At 36.5% G+C, this 18,388-nt stretch overlaps 1 protein-coding gene across 3 annotated transcripts in view; it reads left to right on the top strand.

Moving 5' to 3' along the window:
- IL1RAP (interleukin 1 receptor accessory protein) overlaps nucleotides 1-18,388 on the top strand; it is a 136,760-nt gene that overhangs the window by 103,854 nt on the left and 14,518 nt on the right. For all 3 annotated transcript variants that reach the window (XR_002084066.2, XM_019463509.2, XM_019463511.2), the window contains exons 6-10: nucleotides 1,632-1,703; nucleotides 3,738-3,864; nucleotides 6,602-6,750; nucleotides 15,459-15,602; nucleotides 17,193-17,336. Coding sequence is in view for 2 of the 3 variants with exons in the window: in XM_019463509.2 (XP_019319054.1) it covers nucleotides 1,632-1,703; nucleotides 3,738-3,864; nucleotides 6,602-6,750; nucleotides 15,459-15,602; nucleotides 17,193-17,336 (636 nt within the window). In the remaining variant the exon portion in view is untranslated. The remainder of the gene's footprint in view (nucleotides 1-1,631; nucleotides 1,704-3,737; nucleotides 3,865-6,601; nucleotides 6,751-15,458; nucleotides 15,603-17,192; nucleotides 17,337-18,388) is intronic.

The raw sequence follows: 18,388 nt of genomic DNA, 5'->3' as shown, positions 1-18,388 counted from the left end.
GTGGTGAGATGAGCACTGTGTTGGGCTCCATGCTGACCACTGAGCATGGAGCCTGGTTAGGATTCTCTCTCACCTTCTCTCTCTCTGCCCCTCTCCCACTCCCTTCCCCCCTCCCCCCTCAAAATAAATAAATAAAAATTAAAAACAAACAAAAAAACCAAAGTAAACTGTTTAGAGATGCTCTGTTAGTGGAAGAAGTGATTCCAAATCCCAGGTTTCTTATTCTTGGTTCAGGGCCTTCTCTACTAGTTTGACATAATTTGGGCATAATTTTTAAGGGCTTTAACATAATAGTACAAATAAAATTCAAACTGAAAAATTTTGTAATCACCTCTCCTCTTCCTCTTCCTACTTTTGGAATAATGCTGAGCTGGGAACTAATTCAGAAGAAAAATCAGACTAAATTTTTAACGTAACATGAATGGGGATACCAGGTGGCTTAGGTCATGATCTCACTGTTTGTGAGTTCAAACCCCATACTGCACTGACAGTGTGGGGCCTGCTTGGGATTCTCTCTCTCCTTCTCTTTCCACCCATCCTGTGCTCGCACTCTCTCATTGTCTCTCAAAATAAGTAAATAAACATTAAAAAAAAAAAAAGAACTTAATGTGAATGACCTTAAAAAGCCAAATGAATAATCTAACCTTAAATTCATCTTGGAAATTATTTCTGATATATATTCTTAAATTCAGGATTAGGAAAGTTGAGAATAGGCATGCTTGGTCACCTTTATAAATACAGAAGTTGACAGATGCTGATGTGAGGTGTGGTTCTTATCTAACCTTCAAGCAAAATACAAGTTTGTTTTTTAAAGCTGTGAAGTATTGAGTACTTATTATATACCAATAGGATGCTTTAATATGCATTACTTAATTTAATATGCATGATTTAATTTAATTCTTATAATGAACCTGTGCAGTGAGTTTAATTATCCTCCTTTTAGAGGTGAGGAAAATTAGCTTTTGAAAGATTAAGTAACAACCCAGAGTCATATGGTTAGTACATGACCAACTAAGGATAAGAACCCTGGTTGTTAAATCTTTGAAGTCTTTACTCTTAAACATGACACTGTAAAATCCCGTGGGGGTATTTTTCTTTCAATTTAGAAACATAGAATGTTATAAAGAGCAGCAATCCTAGGAATTAACAGACATCAGACATCAGGTAGACTTGTGTGCTGGCTTCATAAATGTGATTTTGAATTTTCCATTTACATATTTGTTTACTTAATATTTACTTATTTAGCCAAGTCCCATACTAGACACTCAAGCATGTTCTGGAGAAATATGTAGAAAAGAAACAATTGAGTAAGACATGAAAGCAATTTATCTTATACTATTAGAAGTATATTTCATGTAAGCTTTGGAAAGCAAAAATACTGGTTAAATCTTCTGTCCTGAAACATGGAAGCTACTTAGTATTTTATGTACGTCTCTTTGTTTGTTTTAAATGAATGAAGTGTTGTAATTTACTGTATATTGAGCTATTGGCCCTGTCAAGAAGAATTGCCAAACAATGCCAGGAAGTTGGACAAAAGTTTACAAAAGAGCAAATCTTGGAAATGGGTTATGAGAGATAAGGGCTACATGATTTAACATCATCTCCCTTTTGTCTCTTCCTCTCGAACATAGGCTCTCCAAAAGACGCATTGCCTCCTCAGATCTACTCACCCAATGATCTTGTAGTCTACGAGAAAGAACCAGGTAATTATAACTGTGCCTCTTAATTTCAGTTAGATTCTCTTAATTACAAGGAATAAAATGTCACTTAAGTTACAGTATGAGAATAGAGGGCTATTGTAGGGAAACAACATGAAGTGAAACTTGAAATGGTGTCAGAAACGAAGGCAGCTCTGGGGATTAGCTCCTTCGTCCATCTCTTGGGTGTCTCTGAGATTCTCGGCTTCTCTCTCCGCAGCTGCTCCCTTCTTCCTCTGCAGTGGCTCCCCTCTCCTGATTAGTGATTTCTGTGTGATGCACACATTAGCTTGCACAGGCCTTGTGTTTTCCAAGACTGCAACATGAGCACAAGACTTCCTTTAAGCTTTTGCTCCACTGCAGAGGGGCGAGGGCAGGAGCTCAAAGGAAGACTATGAATTTAATGGATAACAACTGGTAGACCTCATACAGCTTGATCAGAACACTATTGGGTGCTTCCTGTGGCTGTCTGGGGCTCCTTTTAGTTTTCATAATTTTCCATTCTGGACAAAAATCTTCTGTGACCAACCGAATAAGGCATAATTTGTTATTCTTCTGGCTCAAAGCCTCCCACAGTTAAACTGAAAACCATAGAAAATTTTAAGAGTTTCTATATTGTATCCTTTATAATAAATTCCCTCCAAACCCAATGAAAGGTATAAAAGAACATATTTTTAAAATCTACTAAAGATAGCAGAGGTTGTGATCAAATGTAGGTAGAAAACAATGATGCCCTCCTAAAATTAAGATAAAGTTTCAAATAGTGAGCTGCCTGTAAAACAAACAAACAAACAAACAAAGAACACACTAAGAGGTCCGCCAACCCCAAATGGACCACATTTCCCAAAATTCTCAGTGGCTTTGTATAGTAATATGTACATTCTTCCTGCTCTCAGGTGAACCCTTACGAATGATCTAGTGTGTTTCATCTACCTCTACCTACCGTATGATTGCAAAATCTATGTTCATGTTTCCTTCCTGCATATTAATATAGAAACTGAAGGGGAAGGCGTAAGAACCATGCATCTTAGAGGAAGGGATGGAGTAGGACCACTCAGTGAGACATACCTGAGTTCAAATTTGGATGACAATATAATTTGTCATCTCAACCTGCACACTTTCTGAGAGTGCAAGCAGCTGATATCAATAACTAACTAGGAAAGCAGGCATAGAACAGAGCTGTCCTGGGTAAGCTGGAATGGAAGTCATTCTGGGTCAAATTCTGGTCTGCCACTTATTAACAATTTCATCTAGGAATGGCATTTAACATCTTTAAGCATTAGTTTGCACATCTATAAAAGGTGGATTTTAATAATACCCCATAGTATCTTATTAAAATTAAATGAGACCACTAATAAATATAAATATTTATCACAGCAAATTATATAAAGGTCTTAGTAAGTATGCTGTTGCTCTTTGTCTCATTATTATCATTTTTCTGCCTACGGATACCCCTGACCTCATGTTCCATCTTGGAAAGATAGCAGAGAATGTTATTCATAAATACTAATATTTATAAATATATAAATATTCACTATATATATTAACTACATATAATATTCACTATATATAAATATATATGTAAATGATATTTAAACTTATTGACTGCACCCTTATAGCCGGATCTGACCTGCCTCTCAGCATTGGCATTACCCTGTATTTTCTGGGCCAAGCTCCAACAATCTGGAGAACCTCTCCTCAGTCACTGTTTTTGAGGGAAATAAAGGATAAGAGTAGTCCATGGAAGTTTAGGGCTCCAAGTATGTTGACAGAGCCTCTTTGAACAAATACTGTTTTGGTAGAATGTACATGGATTGTATACAAAATGGTCATTCTGGAAATTTGGTATAAAGCTGCTCCACCTTTTTTCTTGGTTTGTTTATTTTGTAATGAAGTATGGTACATTACTGTGATAGGCCACTTGAAAACTACTTAGAAGTAGAGTTTTAAGTACACTTTTATAGCTTCTGATTAATCACAGAGTGGAACCATTATAGCCATGTGAAGGGTACACCCTGATGGGTTAACTTGTTATTTTAGGTGAGGAGCTACTCATCCCTTGTACAGTCTACTTTACTTTCCTGAAGGATGCCCGCAATGAGGTTTGGTGGACCATTGATGGAAAAAAGCCGGACGACACCAATATTGATGTAACTGTCAATGAAAGGTATTGTTGGCTCAGACAAGGGGTGACCAACACTTGTCCTCAGTCTAATGCCCTTGGGTATATACTAATCATTGAAAGTAACAACCCTGACTTTTGCCCATCATTACCAAAAATCAGCAAGATTTTCAAGTCTTTAGTGGCTGCATTCCAAAGCAGAATTCCTGGATTTGCAATTCAAGACCCAGATACCTTCTGATAATCACACATTCATGATTCTCCCTTCAGAATAGATGGGATGTGTAGCCCACATGCATGAAAAACTACAATATAGGGCCCTGGATACGTGTAAGCTGGTCAGTGTGGCCCTGTTCTTTTCTTTCTCAAGTCTGGAGTCTAGGCCTCTGTATTTGTGCCTCAGCTAAATTGTGTGTTTCTTGTCTTGCAATAAGCATACATTTCCTTTCTTCTTCCTCCTCATTCTTATCTCACATAGCATGCATATCACCTTTATAATTGATAATCATTTTTTAAAATACTGACTAAATACATTCTTTAAATTTTATTTTTAACAAGCTGAGTCATTTTATTTATCTTTTTTTTTTTGTTGTTTTAATGTTTGTGTTTTAGAGAGAGAGCATGAGTGGGGGAGGGACAAAGAGAGAGGGAGACTGAGGATCCAAAGCAGGCTCTAAGCTGATAGCAGAGAGCCTGATGTGGAGCTCAAACTCATCATGACCTGAGCCAAAGTCAGACTAAGCCACCCAGGCACCCTCATTTTAATTCTAGATAAATATAATTTTTTTTTAAGGACATAGGGTTGGCAGGAAGGAAAATACGGGTCTTTGAAAAAAGATTCTTCTGGAAATGAAGCAGACAATTGCAAGATAACAATTGGTTCAGAACAATAATAAATAAAAATCAGCAGCTGACCAACTACATGACAAAGTAGTTCTAAAACCTCAGGCCTTAACGTGATGTGCAAATAGATCTTTGGCTACTTGAACTTCTAGAAATCAAAAGATATGTCTTTCCTAGTAGTAAAGTCAGACTTTGTGCAGAAGTTACAAAATGTCTACATTACAGCAGGTGCTATGCAAGATACTTAGTCCCTAACTGAGTAGATTTTATCAGAGTAAGAGTGATAGAGCAGAAATTTCAATAATTGTGATAAATGTAGTGATTGGAAAGTATTAGAGGTTATCAGAAGCTTCAGTTAAGGATTCCAGTCCATTTTGGAGGATTAGGCAGTGCTTCTCAGATGGTATAGTACCTACATAAAGATTTGAAGGATGAGTAGAAATAACCCAGGTAAAGAAATAGAAAGAATGTTCCTGGTAAGAGGAACATCATGTGCAATGGCTGGATGTTAGAAAGCAGAGCATATTTAAAGGTACAGAAGGAGCCTCCTGAAATTAGAGCAGTTTTTTCAGAAGGAACTGATTAAAGATGTAGCTGGAGGCACAAAGGGAGAGTACTGATCATTTCAGGAATTCTGAACATTGTGCTTTCTATCCTCATAATAATAATGAATGAATGATAATGAAAGTCATGATGTTCTTCCTTGCTGCGATTTCAGCACAGCTCAGTGTTCCTGGTGGAGCAGTGCAGTTGAGTTTAGGCTAAACTCATCATAAGCTTTGACCAGGTTCTCATGACTGATGGTAAGCCTTATTGGAAGGAGAACCTGGATGTCAGCCATAGGAGAGAGATTTTGTTTTCTCTTCGTAGCAAGTAGTTCCCAGGGATTTTAGATCTTGATCTTGGACCCAAAGCACTTGATCTCCGACATGGAGATTGAGAGGTATTTATTTTTCATAAAGCTTACTTGCTTTGAGAAGTTTCTTCCTTTAATATGTTAAGATTGAACCCATGGGCTTTCAGCATTTTGACTAAAATATTCTACCTGTGTTCAAAACTCAAGCTTTGGGAATCCATGAATTCAAACATATGAACTATTGCTGTGTATGGTAATAATAGCCTATATGTATATTTATTTAGCATTGTTCTCATACTTACGCATTGACATACTCAATCCTCACGGCTCTTGAGTAAGTTAATACATGTAATACACTGTGTAGGCATTGCTATTTACCTCTTTCAAAGAAGGAACGCGAGACTTTTAAAGATTACTTACTGTGCTGAAAGTATATAGCCAGTAAGTGACAGAGACTGGATCAAACCCCAAATGGATCTGGCCTCAGAAGCTTCTTTCTACTCTGATACAGAATCCTGTCTCATAAATTTGTAAGGAGACATTTTGCTTTGAAGAGAAAGCTATACTGTGTTACCAACAAAGAGATTTGATCTAGGTACTGGGATTGTGTGTGGTATAAAATGTAAGGACTGCTATTGGAGGGGCACCTGGGTGGCTTAATCAGGTAAGCATCCAACTCTTGGTTGCAGCTCAGGTCATGATCTCATGGTTTGTGGGATCCAGCCCTGTGTTGGGCTCCATGCTTGAAATCTTGAAATTCTTTCTCTCCCTCTCTCTCTCTCTCTGCCCCTCTCCCACTCACATGCATTCTCTCTCTCTCTCTCTCTCTCTCTCTTTCTCCCCCCCCTTTCTCTTTCCCTCTCTCTTTCTCAAAATAAATAGATAAACTTAAAAAAAAAAGAATGGTATTGGAATCTAGAAGTTATTCTTTCTTTGTAACCATTGGATCATGGGCAACACAGCCTATGGGCATTCTGTCTGCCTTCATCTAGGGGCTCTGTGGTTGTCTACTTGTCTGATTCACACACAGCACATGGCCCTGCAGCCTTGCTCATGCTTTGATTTTCTTTCCCCTATTTCTAGTATAAGTTTGACTACAACAGAAGATGAAACGAGAACTCAGGTTTTGAGCATCAAAAAAGTTACTGCTGAGGATCTCAAGCGCAACTATGTCTGTCATGCTAGAAATGCCAAAGGGGAGGTTGACAAACCAGCCAAGGTGAAACAGAAAGGTAATGGATGCACTCAGCAGATGAGTCTGTGAACTCCAAACGTAACATTGTGGTGAATAAGGAAAAAAAGAAAAATTGAGAAGACAGTGCTCCAGCACCTAGCACATCTGGCATATAGTAAGGAATCAGAGATGAATTGAAAAATCTTGAAAGAAAATATCCATCTATGTGAAGATACTCAAAATATTAATTCTTATACTCTTAGTAACTTAGTGCCCAAGTGTGGCTTAAAAAATCCATATGATTATTAAAAGGAGGTATAATTTTATATCAATACAGTCATGAAAAATGAAAAACAAAATATTTAAAACTACCAAAGATATAATAAAACTGGTAGAGTTACATTTTGTGGTGAATTGTAAAGACCCTTTTAGAAACCATTGATGGCAGAGTTCAAGGGTCATAAAAATGACCATATCATATGACTTAATACTTTTGGAATTTTTCCTGCACAAATAACAGAAAGAGAATTATGTACCCATCGCTATTCTTAGAAGCATTATCTATAATAATGAAACATTATAAATAGCAACCATCTAATTATATTCAAGTAGTTAAGTAAGATATAAAATATTTCTTCTCAAAAATATAATTTTAAAATGATCATTTTAAATATTATGTAACAGCATTCAAGCAGGTTTATAATATACCACTAGCCACAATTGCTAAAATGAAAATTAAATAATGACTTAAAATATGTAAAAGGATTTCTATGTTGCTATTACTAATTTCTTCTATAATAAATAAAAATGATAAAGCTCTTTTGTGTGAGCTGTTGCTACTGAAACAGAGTGTGTCTAAAATTATCTTTGGGTCTCTCACCTAACACAGAACCTCAGACAATTAATGCCTTCAAGAATGTTTTTCAGTGATCTAGAGAAAGATCATGATGATTCATCACATGTGCAGTCATGTCATTCAGAATCATCGCGGATTCTAGTCTCCTATAATATGTATACCAAAAGTAAAAAAACAACAAAAAAGAAGTTAATACATAATTCTTACATTTTGCAATGGGATTTAAACCTTTTTTTAAAGCTGATGCAAAAACAAATTTCACCTTAACATTCCATTACAATCTAGAAAGTAAAAAGCAAAGTCCTGGAGTATATATGGCACTTAAGTCTTAGTGGATTGGTTCTGGATAGTTCATTGCTTCAGCACCTCAGAAGCCAGTGTAAAACAACAAGACTCAACCAGATAATATAAGGCAGTTTCCCAAAGTTCGTTCCTAAGAACACTACTGGGACTCTTTCTAGTACTGCAATTCAATATTTGTACTCTAAACTCAGAGGGCCTGTGTTGGAATCCTGGTTTCTGAGCATCCTAACTCTGTAACCTTGCAAAAAATCACTTAACCTCTCTGACCTTCCATTTCTTTATATTTAAACTAGGCAGATGATACCACTCTCTTATAAGGTCGTTTAAAGCACTCAGCACAATTACTTGCTTTTATACAAATATATTAAATGCTCAACAAATGTTAAGTCTACTTATTTCCACAAAATTTTCACAGGTGTTATTTGACAAAGGCTTTTATAATACATAAAGTATCTTTAAACTCTAGATTAAACAAAATCAATCAAGTTACTTTAGTCAAGGTCCCCTGAGAGTCTTTCATGTGTTCACATTTGGTATGAATATCTGCAGGGAGTTGGAATATAGGAGGCAAATATATTTTTCAAATATATTTGACTTCAGATTCCTGGAGAATGGAGCATTTTGTGGGACTCGTTTTCTGAAGCAAGCATTTTGGGAAATAATTATAGGGGATAACATAAATTAATTACTTATTGTCAGAGAGGATTAAACAGTCAATTAAAATCATGTTTAGTCTAGGAATGATGCAGAAGTCGGCCTGCCAGAGGTACATGAGTAGCTCCTGTCCACAGAAAGCCATGCTCTGAATGGTTATGTATGAATGGTATCAGGGATGTGAAAGGACAAGTATGTCCACTAGACTGGAAGATCTGTGCTGATATTACATCAGTATTACAGATAATCTAGTCTGGTCTGCGTACATCTCGTGGTACCAGAGGTGTGTGTTTGTTACTTGGCTTCTGTTCTGGACCAGGCAATGCTGCAATTCAGTGGTGATACCTGAGCTCATATTAATACATTATACATAAGGATCCTTCTGGATTCGTTGACAAAGCATTCTATGTCTTTCTTCAAAAAGATGACAGGAAGGGCTCCAAATAAGAATTTACTTGGGTAGGTCTTTGGACCTAATAGCTCTTTGGATGGCACAATTTCATCTAGTCGGTTACAGCAAAGTATTAAAGGAGACACAACTAACGTAACCATGTTAAACATGCAGTTGTTTTATAGAGGAGACAGGTGGGAGCTAAGGCTAGATGTGTGTTGAACTTTATGAGAAACTGCCAAAACTATTTCCAAAGAGGTTGTACTATTTTATACTTCCACTAGAAATGAATATAAATTCCCATGTTCTACCTATATTCTTACCACCTTTTGAAGTTGTCAGAGTTTTCAATTTTAGCCATGCTAGTAAATGGGTACTGGTATCACACTATATTTTTTAATTTGCATTTCAGATACTAATGATGTTGAGAACTTATTTTTAAAGTCTTCCTTTTTAGAAAATGTTCTTACTTATTTTGAGAGAGAGAGAGAGCACTATACCTGTAAGCTGGGGAGGGACAGAGAGAGAGAGATAGGGAGGGAGAGAATCCCAATCAAGCTCCACACCGTAAGTGATGAAGTCAGAAACTGTTGTCTTCCTCCTTTTTTCTTTTCGAAGAGTTTACCTATTTCTGAAAACGATATTTTTCTATAGATTTTAGTATTATCTTGTGAATTTCTATGTTAGAGCCTGCTGGGATTTGATTAGAATTGTATTAAATTTGTAAACCAATTTGGAGGGAATTGAAATCTTTACAGTATTGACATTTCCAATCCATGAACATTATGTGCCTTTCAATTTATTTAGTTATCATTGGTTTTTCTCAGCTTTTTTTTAATTTTTGGTTTTATGTGTACAGGTCTTACACACATGTTAAATTTACCCCTAAATGTTTTGTGTTGCTATTGTAATGGTATTTTGAAAATTTCACTTTTCAGTTGCTCATTGATAGGAAATAGAAATGAGTTCATTGATTTTTATGTATTGATCTTGGTATTCTGACTTCCAAATTCACTGATTAAATAGGGTTTCTGTTTATTTTGTTTTTTAGGTTCCTTAGCATTTTCTATACACTTGATCATGTTTACAAGATATAAACATACTTTTACTCCTTCCTTCCCAAACTTTATGCCTTTGACTTCTTTCTTCCTCTGTCACTCTCTTGCACCTCCAGTACCATGAACAGTAGAAGTTATCAGAGTGACCATACTTGGCATTTTTCTTAGAGGACATGCATTCAGTTTTTATGTGTTAAATATGATGTTATTTATAGGTGTTTTTTTTGTAGCTGGCTTTTATCTGTGTGAGAGAGTAATCTTCTATATCTATATAATGAGTATCTATTGAAATTTAACAAATTCTTGGTGTGGTTTTATTTGAATGCATCTTAGTTAGGGTTCTTTAAACTCCTTGGTTCCGCGGCGCCTGTGTGGCTCAGTCATTTAAATGTCCGACTTTGGCTCAGGTCATGATCTTGCAGTTCTTGAGTTTGAGCCCCATGTTGGGCTCTGTGCTGACAGCTCATAGCCTGTAGCCTGCTTGAGATTCTATGTCTGTCTTTCTCTCTCTCTGCCCCTCCCCGCTCACATTCTCCCTCTCTCTCTCTCCCTCTCCTCTCTCTCTCTCTGAAAGATAAACATTTAAAAAATTTTTCTAAACTTCTTGGTTCCGTAAGTTTATGTTTTTAATTTAATTTGAAAAATTTAGCCATTATTTCTTTAAATATGTTTTGCTCACTTTTTCATTCATTCATTCTTTCCTTTTCTTCTAATAGCTCTGTTAAATTTAGTATAGACCACTTGGGGTTGTCCCACAGATGACTGAGATTCTCATTTTTATTTTATCCTTTCCTGTGTTTCAATTTGGGTAGTTTCTAGTTTCCACTAATCATTTATTTTTTGATGTTTAATCTGAAGAATTTTAAATTTCAGAATTGTATTTTTCAGTGTTTGGATTTCCATTTCTCCATAAAAATACCCCTATTGATATTTTTTAGTTGTTCTTTTTTTTTTTTTCTTCCAAGATCTTATTTAAGTTTGAGTTAATATACAGTGTAGTATTGGTTTCAGGAGAGGAATTTAGTGATTCATCACCTACATACAACACTCAGTGCTCACCCCAACAAGTGCCCTTCTTAATATCCATCACCCATTTAGCCCATCCCCCACCCACCTCCCCTCTAGTAACCTTCAGTTTGTTCTCTGTATTGAAGAATCTCTTATGGTTTGCCTCCTTGTTTGTTTTTCTATTTCTCCTTCCTTTCCCCTACATTCATCTGTTTTGTCATCTTTTTTTTAATTCAACAGGAATATTGATAATACTCATTTTAGGTGCTAATTTGCTAATTCCATCGTATTTGTCAATTTTGATTCTGTTTCTTTTTTTATTGGCTGATTTTTCTTGTGATTATGGGTCTTTTCTTGCTTTTTATTCTTTTGTTTTTTAATCATATGCTGGCCGTTATGTATGCCGCATCATTGAGTGTCTGAGTTTTTAAAGTGAGTGTTGTCTTTTTTCTCACAGGTAGTTAATTTACTTGTCTGACAGCTTTTTTTTTTTTTTTTTTTTTTTTTTAAGAGTCCTCCTTATCTTTGCAGGACCTTACATATGAAAAAAATAGCCTTTTCTTTAAGGCCAGATTGGATTTATCTAGACTGGGGTCTCTGCTTAACACATGGGGAGCTACCCAAAGCTTCTTCACTCCAGTCTTAAGTGCCCCAGTCCTGCATGCGCACCTACAGTTGTTCAATTCCCAGTTTCCTAGCAGTTGTCCCCTTCCTGGTAGCTTTTCTTTCACTAGTAACTGTTCTTTGCCTGATCTTGTGAAGTGTCATCGGCCAATGCAAAGCTTTATATTTTTCCAAAAACTTGAGGTCACCCCTTGCAGATTTATAGAGCTCTTTTTCTACACAGTTTTCTTCCCTCTTTGCCCAGGCTTGTAAATTCACCCTAAGTCAGTAGTTCTGAATTCTGATTTCTGTCTCCTTAGCTCACTGTGATGACTGTACTTCTTTTTGGTTTTCCCCTTTCTATGCCACAGTCTAAAAGTGCCTTCAGGCAAAAAACTAGGGTGATGGTGGGGCTCAACATTGTTGTGTCCTTTCTCCCACAGATCACACACAGATCATCTGCCACTTATCCACCTTAGAAAAAACTGTCATTGTAAATATTATGGAGAGGAGGCTATCCCAGTGTCAATTGCTTCTCTAAGGCCAAATGCACAGATTTTACCACACTATGGTAGTCAAACAAAGCAGGTCTGCAAGTTAATTCAGTTATACGTCTCTGGTTTACTATCATATAGACAAAGCATTCTAATAGTTTGTAATTCAGGGAAATTGTCATTACATGGTTCCCAAAATTGTCAAGAAGTCTCAGCAGTTTAGCAAAGAACACACAGGTTCTGTGGCAGGGAATACCTGGGAGTCCGAGAAGCTTGGGCTGGGAGACTCAGTGGATAGCAAGGCCCCAACTAATAAAGTTAAAAATAATAAGTTAGGTTTCCAAGGAGAAACAAAATTGTAGATCAAGAGCTTGAAACAGGGTAAAAGACTGGAGCTAAAGTCCTGGATTAGTTTAACTCAGGGCGGTAGCTGGAAATGTGAACTTTGGAACCTGTTATTACTGTAGAACTGCAAAAGGAGTGGAGGGAATTCTGATTCAGGGAGTTACAGCAGAGCAAGTGGCTAAATTTGGCGATATCCTAAATCAATTATAAGTGAGATCAAAGAGAGACGCAGTTTAGAAGTCCAGTTTGGTCAAATTGCATCACTCTTTCCTGATTGGAAACCCTTTTGTCTGGGATTGCATCACAGTAAAATCTTTATGCCAAAACATCAGAGGTCCAGCTGGGGCAGACAGAAAATGTGGGCTGAGGGTCACCCTTTCCCTGCAAGCCAGCAAAGCTTTATAGGAAAGCTTTTTAGAACATTTCCTGCATGTGGTTTAAGCTACTTAGAAATTCAGCCCTGTGGATTATTTATCTTAAGAGTTCAATTAGTTAAATAGCATTAGGAACTTCTTGATATCATCAATATGGCCCCACAAAATGCGATCTATAAATATGACACATGTAATTCAATGACCCAAAACCAAATTAAAAATCCCCACAAAAAATGAAAGAAAGAAAAGAAGCAGTAGTAAAATAAATGTGGCAGAGGGAAATTCATGAAGGTAATTGACCTCTTGATCATTAGGCAAGATATCTATTGATATACATAAATATATATTTCTTAATCCATTTCAGGTAAGTGCATTCACTGACCTCTTTTTTTTCACAATTACAAAATGTCCAGCCAGAGGAGCAAGAATAACTGAGCAAATAATGAAGATGACAATGGGAATTACCCCAGTGTGCTGTTAACGTAACGTGTGCTCAGAAATACCAAGGACACAGCAATTTTCATGCCAGCTACCCAAATTGATCTTAGCAAATGCTCAACAACTGCACCGACATAGCTTTTGACATTTGATGATGGAGTTTTCTTATTTTAAACATCATTATTCATGGAATGAGAACAAGAATAACTGGTAATAATTCTGCACTGCGGAGTTCCATACTATCTCTGAGATAGGATAAGCATCCCAAATTTAGGATAATGAACTTAAAACTCTAAGATCTGCCCTTTAATTAGAGAACTTCAGGCTCAGCTCCAGGCTGCTTACCATTTCCCCAGTAGGATAGATACCTGTTTTAAAAGGGATTTTTCCACTAGTATATGATCAATAATTAAACTTCATGGCAGAGCTCTCCAAAGATCTCTGGACTTTGGAATCAGGGAGCCTAGATAACAGTCCCAGATTTGAACAAAATTCCTCTGTGCCTCACCTTGGCAAGCACTTAACACGATGTTCAGGCGATCAAAGAAGCCTTTTCTCACTACCTGGCCTGATACACCTCTCCTGCCCAGCCCAGCCTCTCGGTCACCTCTGTCACATTACCCTGGTTTATTTCCTTTATAGCACTGATCACTACCTAACATTAGTTGTCTTATTATTTATTTCCTTGCATTAGAATGTTAACTCTAAGAAGGCAGAAATCCTTTTGGTCTTATCCACCATCGTGTCTGCAACAGCATCTGGCAAATAATAGATGGTAATAAGTAATTGTCAAGTCAACTAATACACAATTTAAGCCACTTGTGCTTCAGATCCAACTATTCTATTCCCTCTTCAAACACTTAGGCTTCATTATCACAAGCTAATAAGGCAACCAAATGAAGTTGCTGATATTGGAGGACTAGATTTCTTTTAAATATCCCAGAAGTATATGGTGTTATATCAGGAAATGTTCATTGGGATCCTCTGTGTTCTAGGGATAGGATGGATGAAGAAGACATCGTCTTTACCTAGAAGACAACAAAAGTATAGTTTAGTGGGAAGCAAGAGAGAGTAGAGAAGCAAGCTTGTAGACAAATTAAAATATAACACAAATGCTCTAATACAATTACAAACATTGAGAAGAGTTGAAATTGCTGCCAGGCAGATGTCAGGTGCAAGACGAGTTTTATTCTAGGAAAGCCTATACGAAATAATGACATTGGAGCATGGGCTTGAAAACTAAAGAAAGAGAAAGGATTATTCTCGCCAGAAGTCCCAGCATGAGCAAAGACATAGAGCTAAATCTTCCTGATGTTTTTGAAGAAAAGGCCTTGGTAAATGAGACGAGTGGCTCGTGGTTTCATCATAAGAGACCTTGTTTACAGGGCTGAATTAATACGTATCTAGTTTCTAGGAAGTCAGGAATCATCTTATTCTATTTCTGATAATTCCAAAGAAACTGCTAAAATGCCTATCATATAAAAGTAAACGGATTAGGTGGGAATCTGTCCATGCCTGGATATTACAAGTTAATCTTCAGAATGTGTATCCTAGAACTATAAACCTGAGAGATACTTTCAAAGCCAAGCATACTTAGCATTTGCTAGATTCCTCTGTTTCTGCCCAGTGAAAATAAGATTTTTGAGGCTTTTTTCTGAATTTATAGGAAAGGTAATTAAATTTCTTCCAAATGGCACTGAAAAGAAAATGGAATTAAGACTAATGGAAACACATTAAGATTTTCACTCAATCCAACTGCTCCTCCAACAATTAAAATTCTATCAGTTTCATGGTCTGTCTAGGTAGTAATAAGGAGTCCATCCCCAAAATGGACAAATGGAAGATGGAATCACACTTTTCAAAAATATTTTTAAGGAGATTCACTTATCAGATTGTGCACTGAATGAGATGACCTTCTAAATCCTGCCCAATGCTAAAATGAATACAATATACCCTTTATATGCCATTAATGTGTATTAATTTATGTAACATCAAAGTCCCCTCAAGTCACCTAATGGTTAAGCACGCCTGTGTCAGGTGCTGGAAACAAAAAGAGAACTATGACACAGTCTGGCATTAAAACCTAGTGCTTAATCCCTATCACGTTATCTCTGCTTGTTCACACATACAAGTCAGGAGCATGGCTCAGCTGCTTAGCTTACCCAACTATTTGCAGGATGACAGGCCAGCGTGATTACCACGTAAAAATCAATTGTTTCTCTGTTGTTCACTCCATTGATAGCTCCAAGATACACAGTGGAATTAGCATGTGGTTTTGGAGCCACAGTGCTGCTGGTAGTGATCCTCATTGTTGTTTACCACGTTTACTGGCTGGAGATGGTCTTATTTTACCGGGCTCATTTTGGAACAGATGAAACCATTTTAGGTGAGTAATGAACGTTAGATGTAAATACCTTCAACTGTCCTTTTCAGAAAGCATGTTGACTTGATAAAAGCTAGAATAACTGGGAGATTTAATCTAACTATCTTTTGTTTCGGCCCCTACTATTGAAAATCTTTCTAATGTATATTATTTTGCTTCCTTGGCTCAATATGTGTTTAGTCTAGGTTAGCCTGTCCAAATAGAAATATAATGCAAGCCACATATGTAATTTAATATTTTCTAGCGGTCACAGTAGGAAAAGTAAAAAGAAAGTGAAAATTATTTTAATAATATACTTTATTTAACCCAATATACTCAAAATACTATTATTTTAGCATATAATTAATATTTAAAAGCTGATGGTGATATTTTAATCTTATTTTTTGTGGTCAAAATGTCAAAATTTGGCATGTGTTGTGTTTTAAATTTTACAGCATATCCCAGTTCAGACCAGTTGCATTTCAAGCGTCCGGTAGCTACGTGTAGCTGTGTCTCCTATAACTGGACAGTGTAGGTCCACTCTTTGTACTTAAAGGTGGTCCATGCACCAGCAACATCAGCATCACATGGGAGCCTGATAAAAGGAGGCTATTAAGCTAACCCCTATTCTGAGTCAGGATCTACATTTTAACAATATTCCCAAATGATTCAGGTGCACATTAAAGTCTTAGAAGCACTGCACTAGTGCACATTTGCCTGGTGACAGGCATGGAACAATGAAACATAGTGATTCTTAGACTCATCCCATGAAGATTTTCATTCGGTAGGTTTGTGGAAGAGACACAGAACCTGTATTTTTACTGAGAGGTGATGTTTATAATCAGGCAACTTTGGGAAAGATGGGTTTATTGAATCTAAGTATATATATATATATATATACACACATATATGTACATATATGTATATATATATTTCAATATTTATTTATTTTTGAGGTGGGGAGGAGAGGGCAATGAGAGAGAGAGAGAGAGAGAGAGAGAGAGAGATTGAGAGAGAATTCCAAGCGGGCTCTGTGCTGACAGAGGGGCTTGAACTCACGAACTATGAGATCATGACCTGAGCCGAGATCAAGAGTCGGATGTTTAACCAACTGAGCCACCCAGGTGCCCCAAATCAAAGTATATTTTTAATTGTGGTTATTTTCATGTATAAATAATTTAGACATTTTCTGAAAGTTTTGCTCAATTTATAATTCTAATATATCAGTGAGTGACAAACTAGGACAGGAACTGTAAATTTTCTGTATGGTATTCATTGCCAGTATCTATGATTGACTATTTGCCTCCTGATTGTGTTAATTCATTGTCAAATGAGCCAAATCTCATTTATTCTCCACTATAAAAACTAAACTTAGTGATATGAGAGTAGTATACACATCAGACAAAATTTGTAATTACACCTTAAAATAGTCATTTTGCCTGGAGACCTGTCACAGGTGGGAAATCACATGAAATCTGTCAGATAATTCATACAGTAAAAAAAAAAAAAAAAAAGGAAAAATGTCTAGTATGCAAAAGTTTGATTCAAGAAAAAAAATGCAATACTACTGAGAAACTCTTCTAATTTATATTCGATCTCTCTTCCTTTTGCCAGATGGGAAAGAATATGATATTTATGTATCTTACGCAAGGAATGCTGAGGAAGAAGAGTTTGTGTTACTGACCCTCCGTGGAGTTTTGGAGAATGAATTTGGATACAAGCTGTGCATCTTTGACCGTGACAGTCTGCCTGGGGGAAGTAGGTATCTCACATGAGTACAAGTGATGCCACCCTCTGAATGGCAAAGGGAACCCTTAGTTTGGGGTCAGGTGTGAGAGTCATGGCAGAGCTCTATGTTGGCATCTTTGGATATTTAACATCCAATTGTTTGATGTAATAGAGACTTCTTTAGGAATAAAATTACATTGTGAGTTGTAGATTATTCAAGTGACATTTATGGTTGTAAAATAGTTCCTCTTGTAAGTTTTAAGAACTCAGTGTCAGAAAAGTGTGGAGGCACAGTGGATTAGAACTCTATTAAATACCTCAGTTTTAAATGCTCTGCTTACACACGTTTAGATATGTAGAAGGTTTAAGCAAATCTGCATTAGCTTCCCTAGAATGTTTTTTTTTGTTTTTTGTTTTTTGTTTTTACAAACACTGAGTTTAAACAACATTTTTACAAAGGCTGAGGTGTACTTGATTTTACTAACAATGAGTTTGTGAAAAGAGTGCACGGAATCTCTCTTTATAGTACTCACTGATAATAATCAGAATATTTTCTCTGTGGTATTTGCTAATTTCCTTTTCTTCACTTTTGCTTTCTAGCAAGCCAATGCTATTCATATTCCCCTTTTTCTTAGGTCTGTTTCTTCCTTTCTATCAGCTTATACATTTGAGATGTAATTTAAAATTTTACAAAGGCCAGTATATTCTAGTAGTTAAAAAAAAAAAGAAACTTGAATTGCTGAATGCTTTCAAGGAAAAGTACATCCCTAATTTTCAGATCCACCCAGTAACATACAAAGTGACAGTCCATTTGAGTCTGTTTTAATAAATACATAATAGCATTCCTAAACCCTCCGTTAAACTTTGTACTGTTGCAATGCATGTAATGTGTCTGATCTTCAGTACAACAAACTGATTTTCCTCCCCTAAAATCCTGTTTATGTTAGCCATTTGAGATGTTTTTGAAACTATTATATGGATAATGGAGATATAAAGTAGACTTAAATGTTTACGCTCATCTTGCATTAGCCGGACCACTTACTTTATCTCCTGCCATCACCTAGAAGTCCATCATGCTTGTG

This window comes from Panthera pardus, unplaced genomic scaffold (assembly GCF_024362965.1).
Source record: "Panthera pardus isolate Hobbes unplaced genomic scaffold, ASM2436296v1 HiC_scaffold_16, whole genome shotgun sequence".
NCBI classification, from domain to species: Eukaryota; Metazoa; Chordata; class Mammalia; order Carnivora; family Felidae; genus Panthera; species Panthera pardus.
Note: the sequence above shows the minus strand (reverse complement) of the source record. Positions and strands in the feature narration are given on the sequence as shown.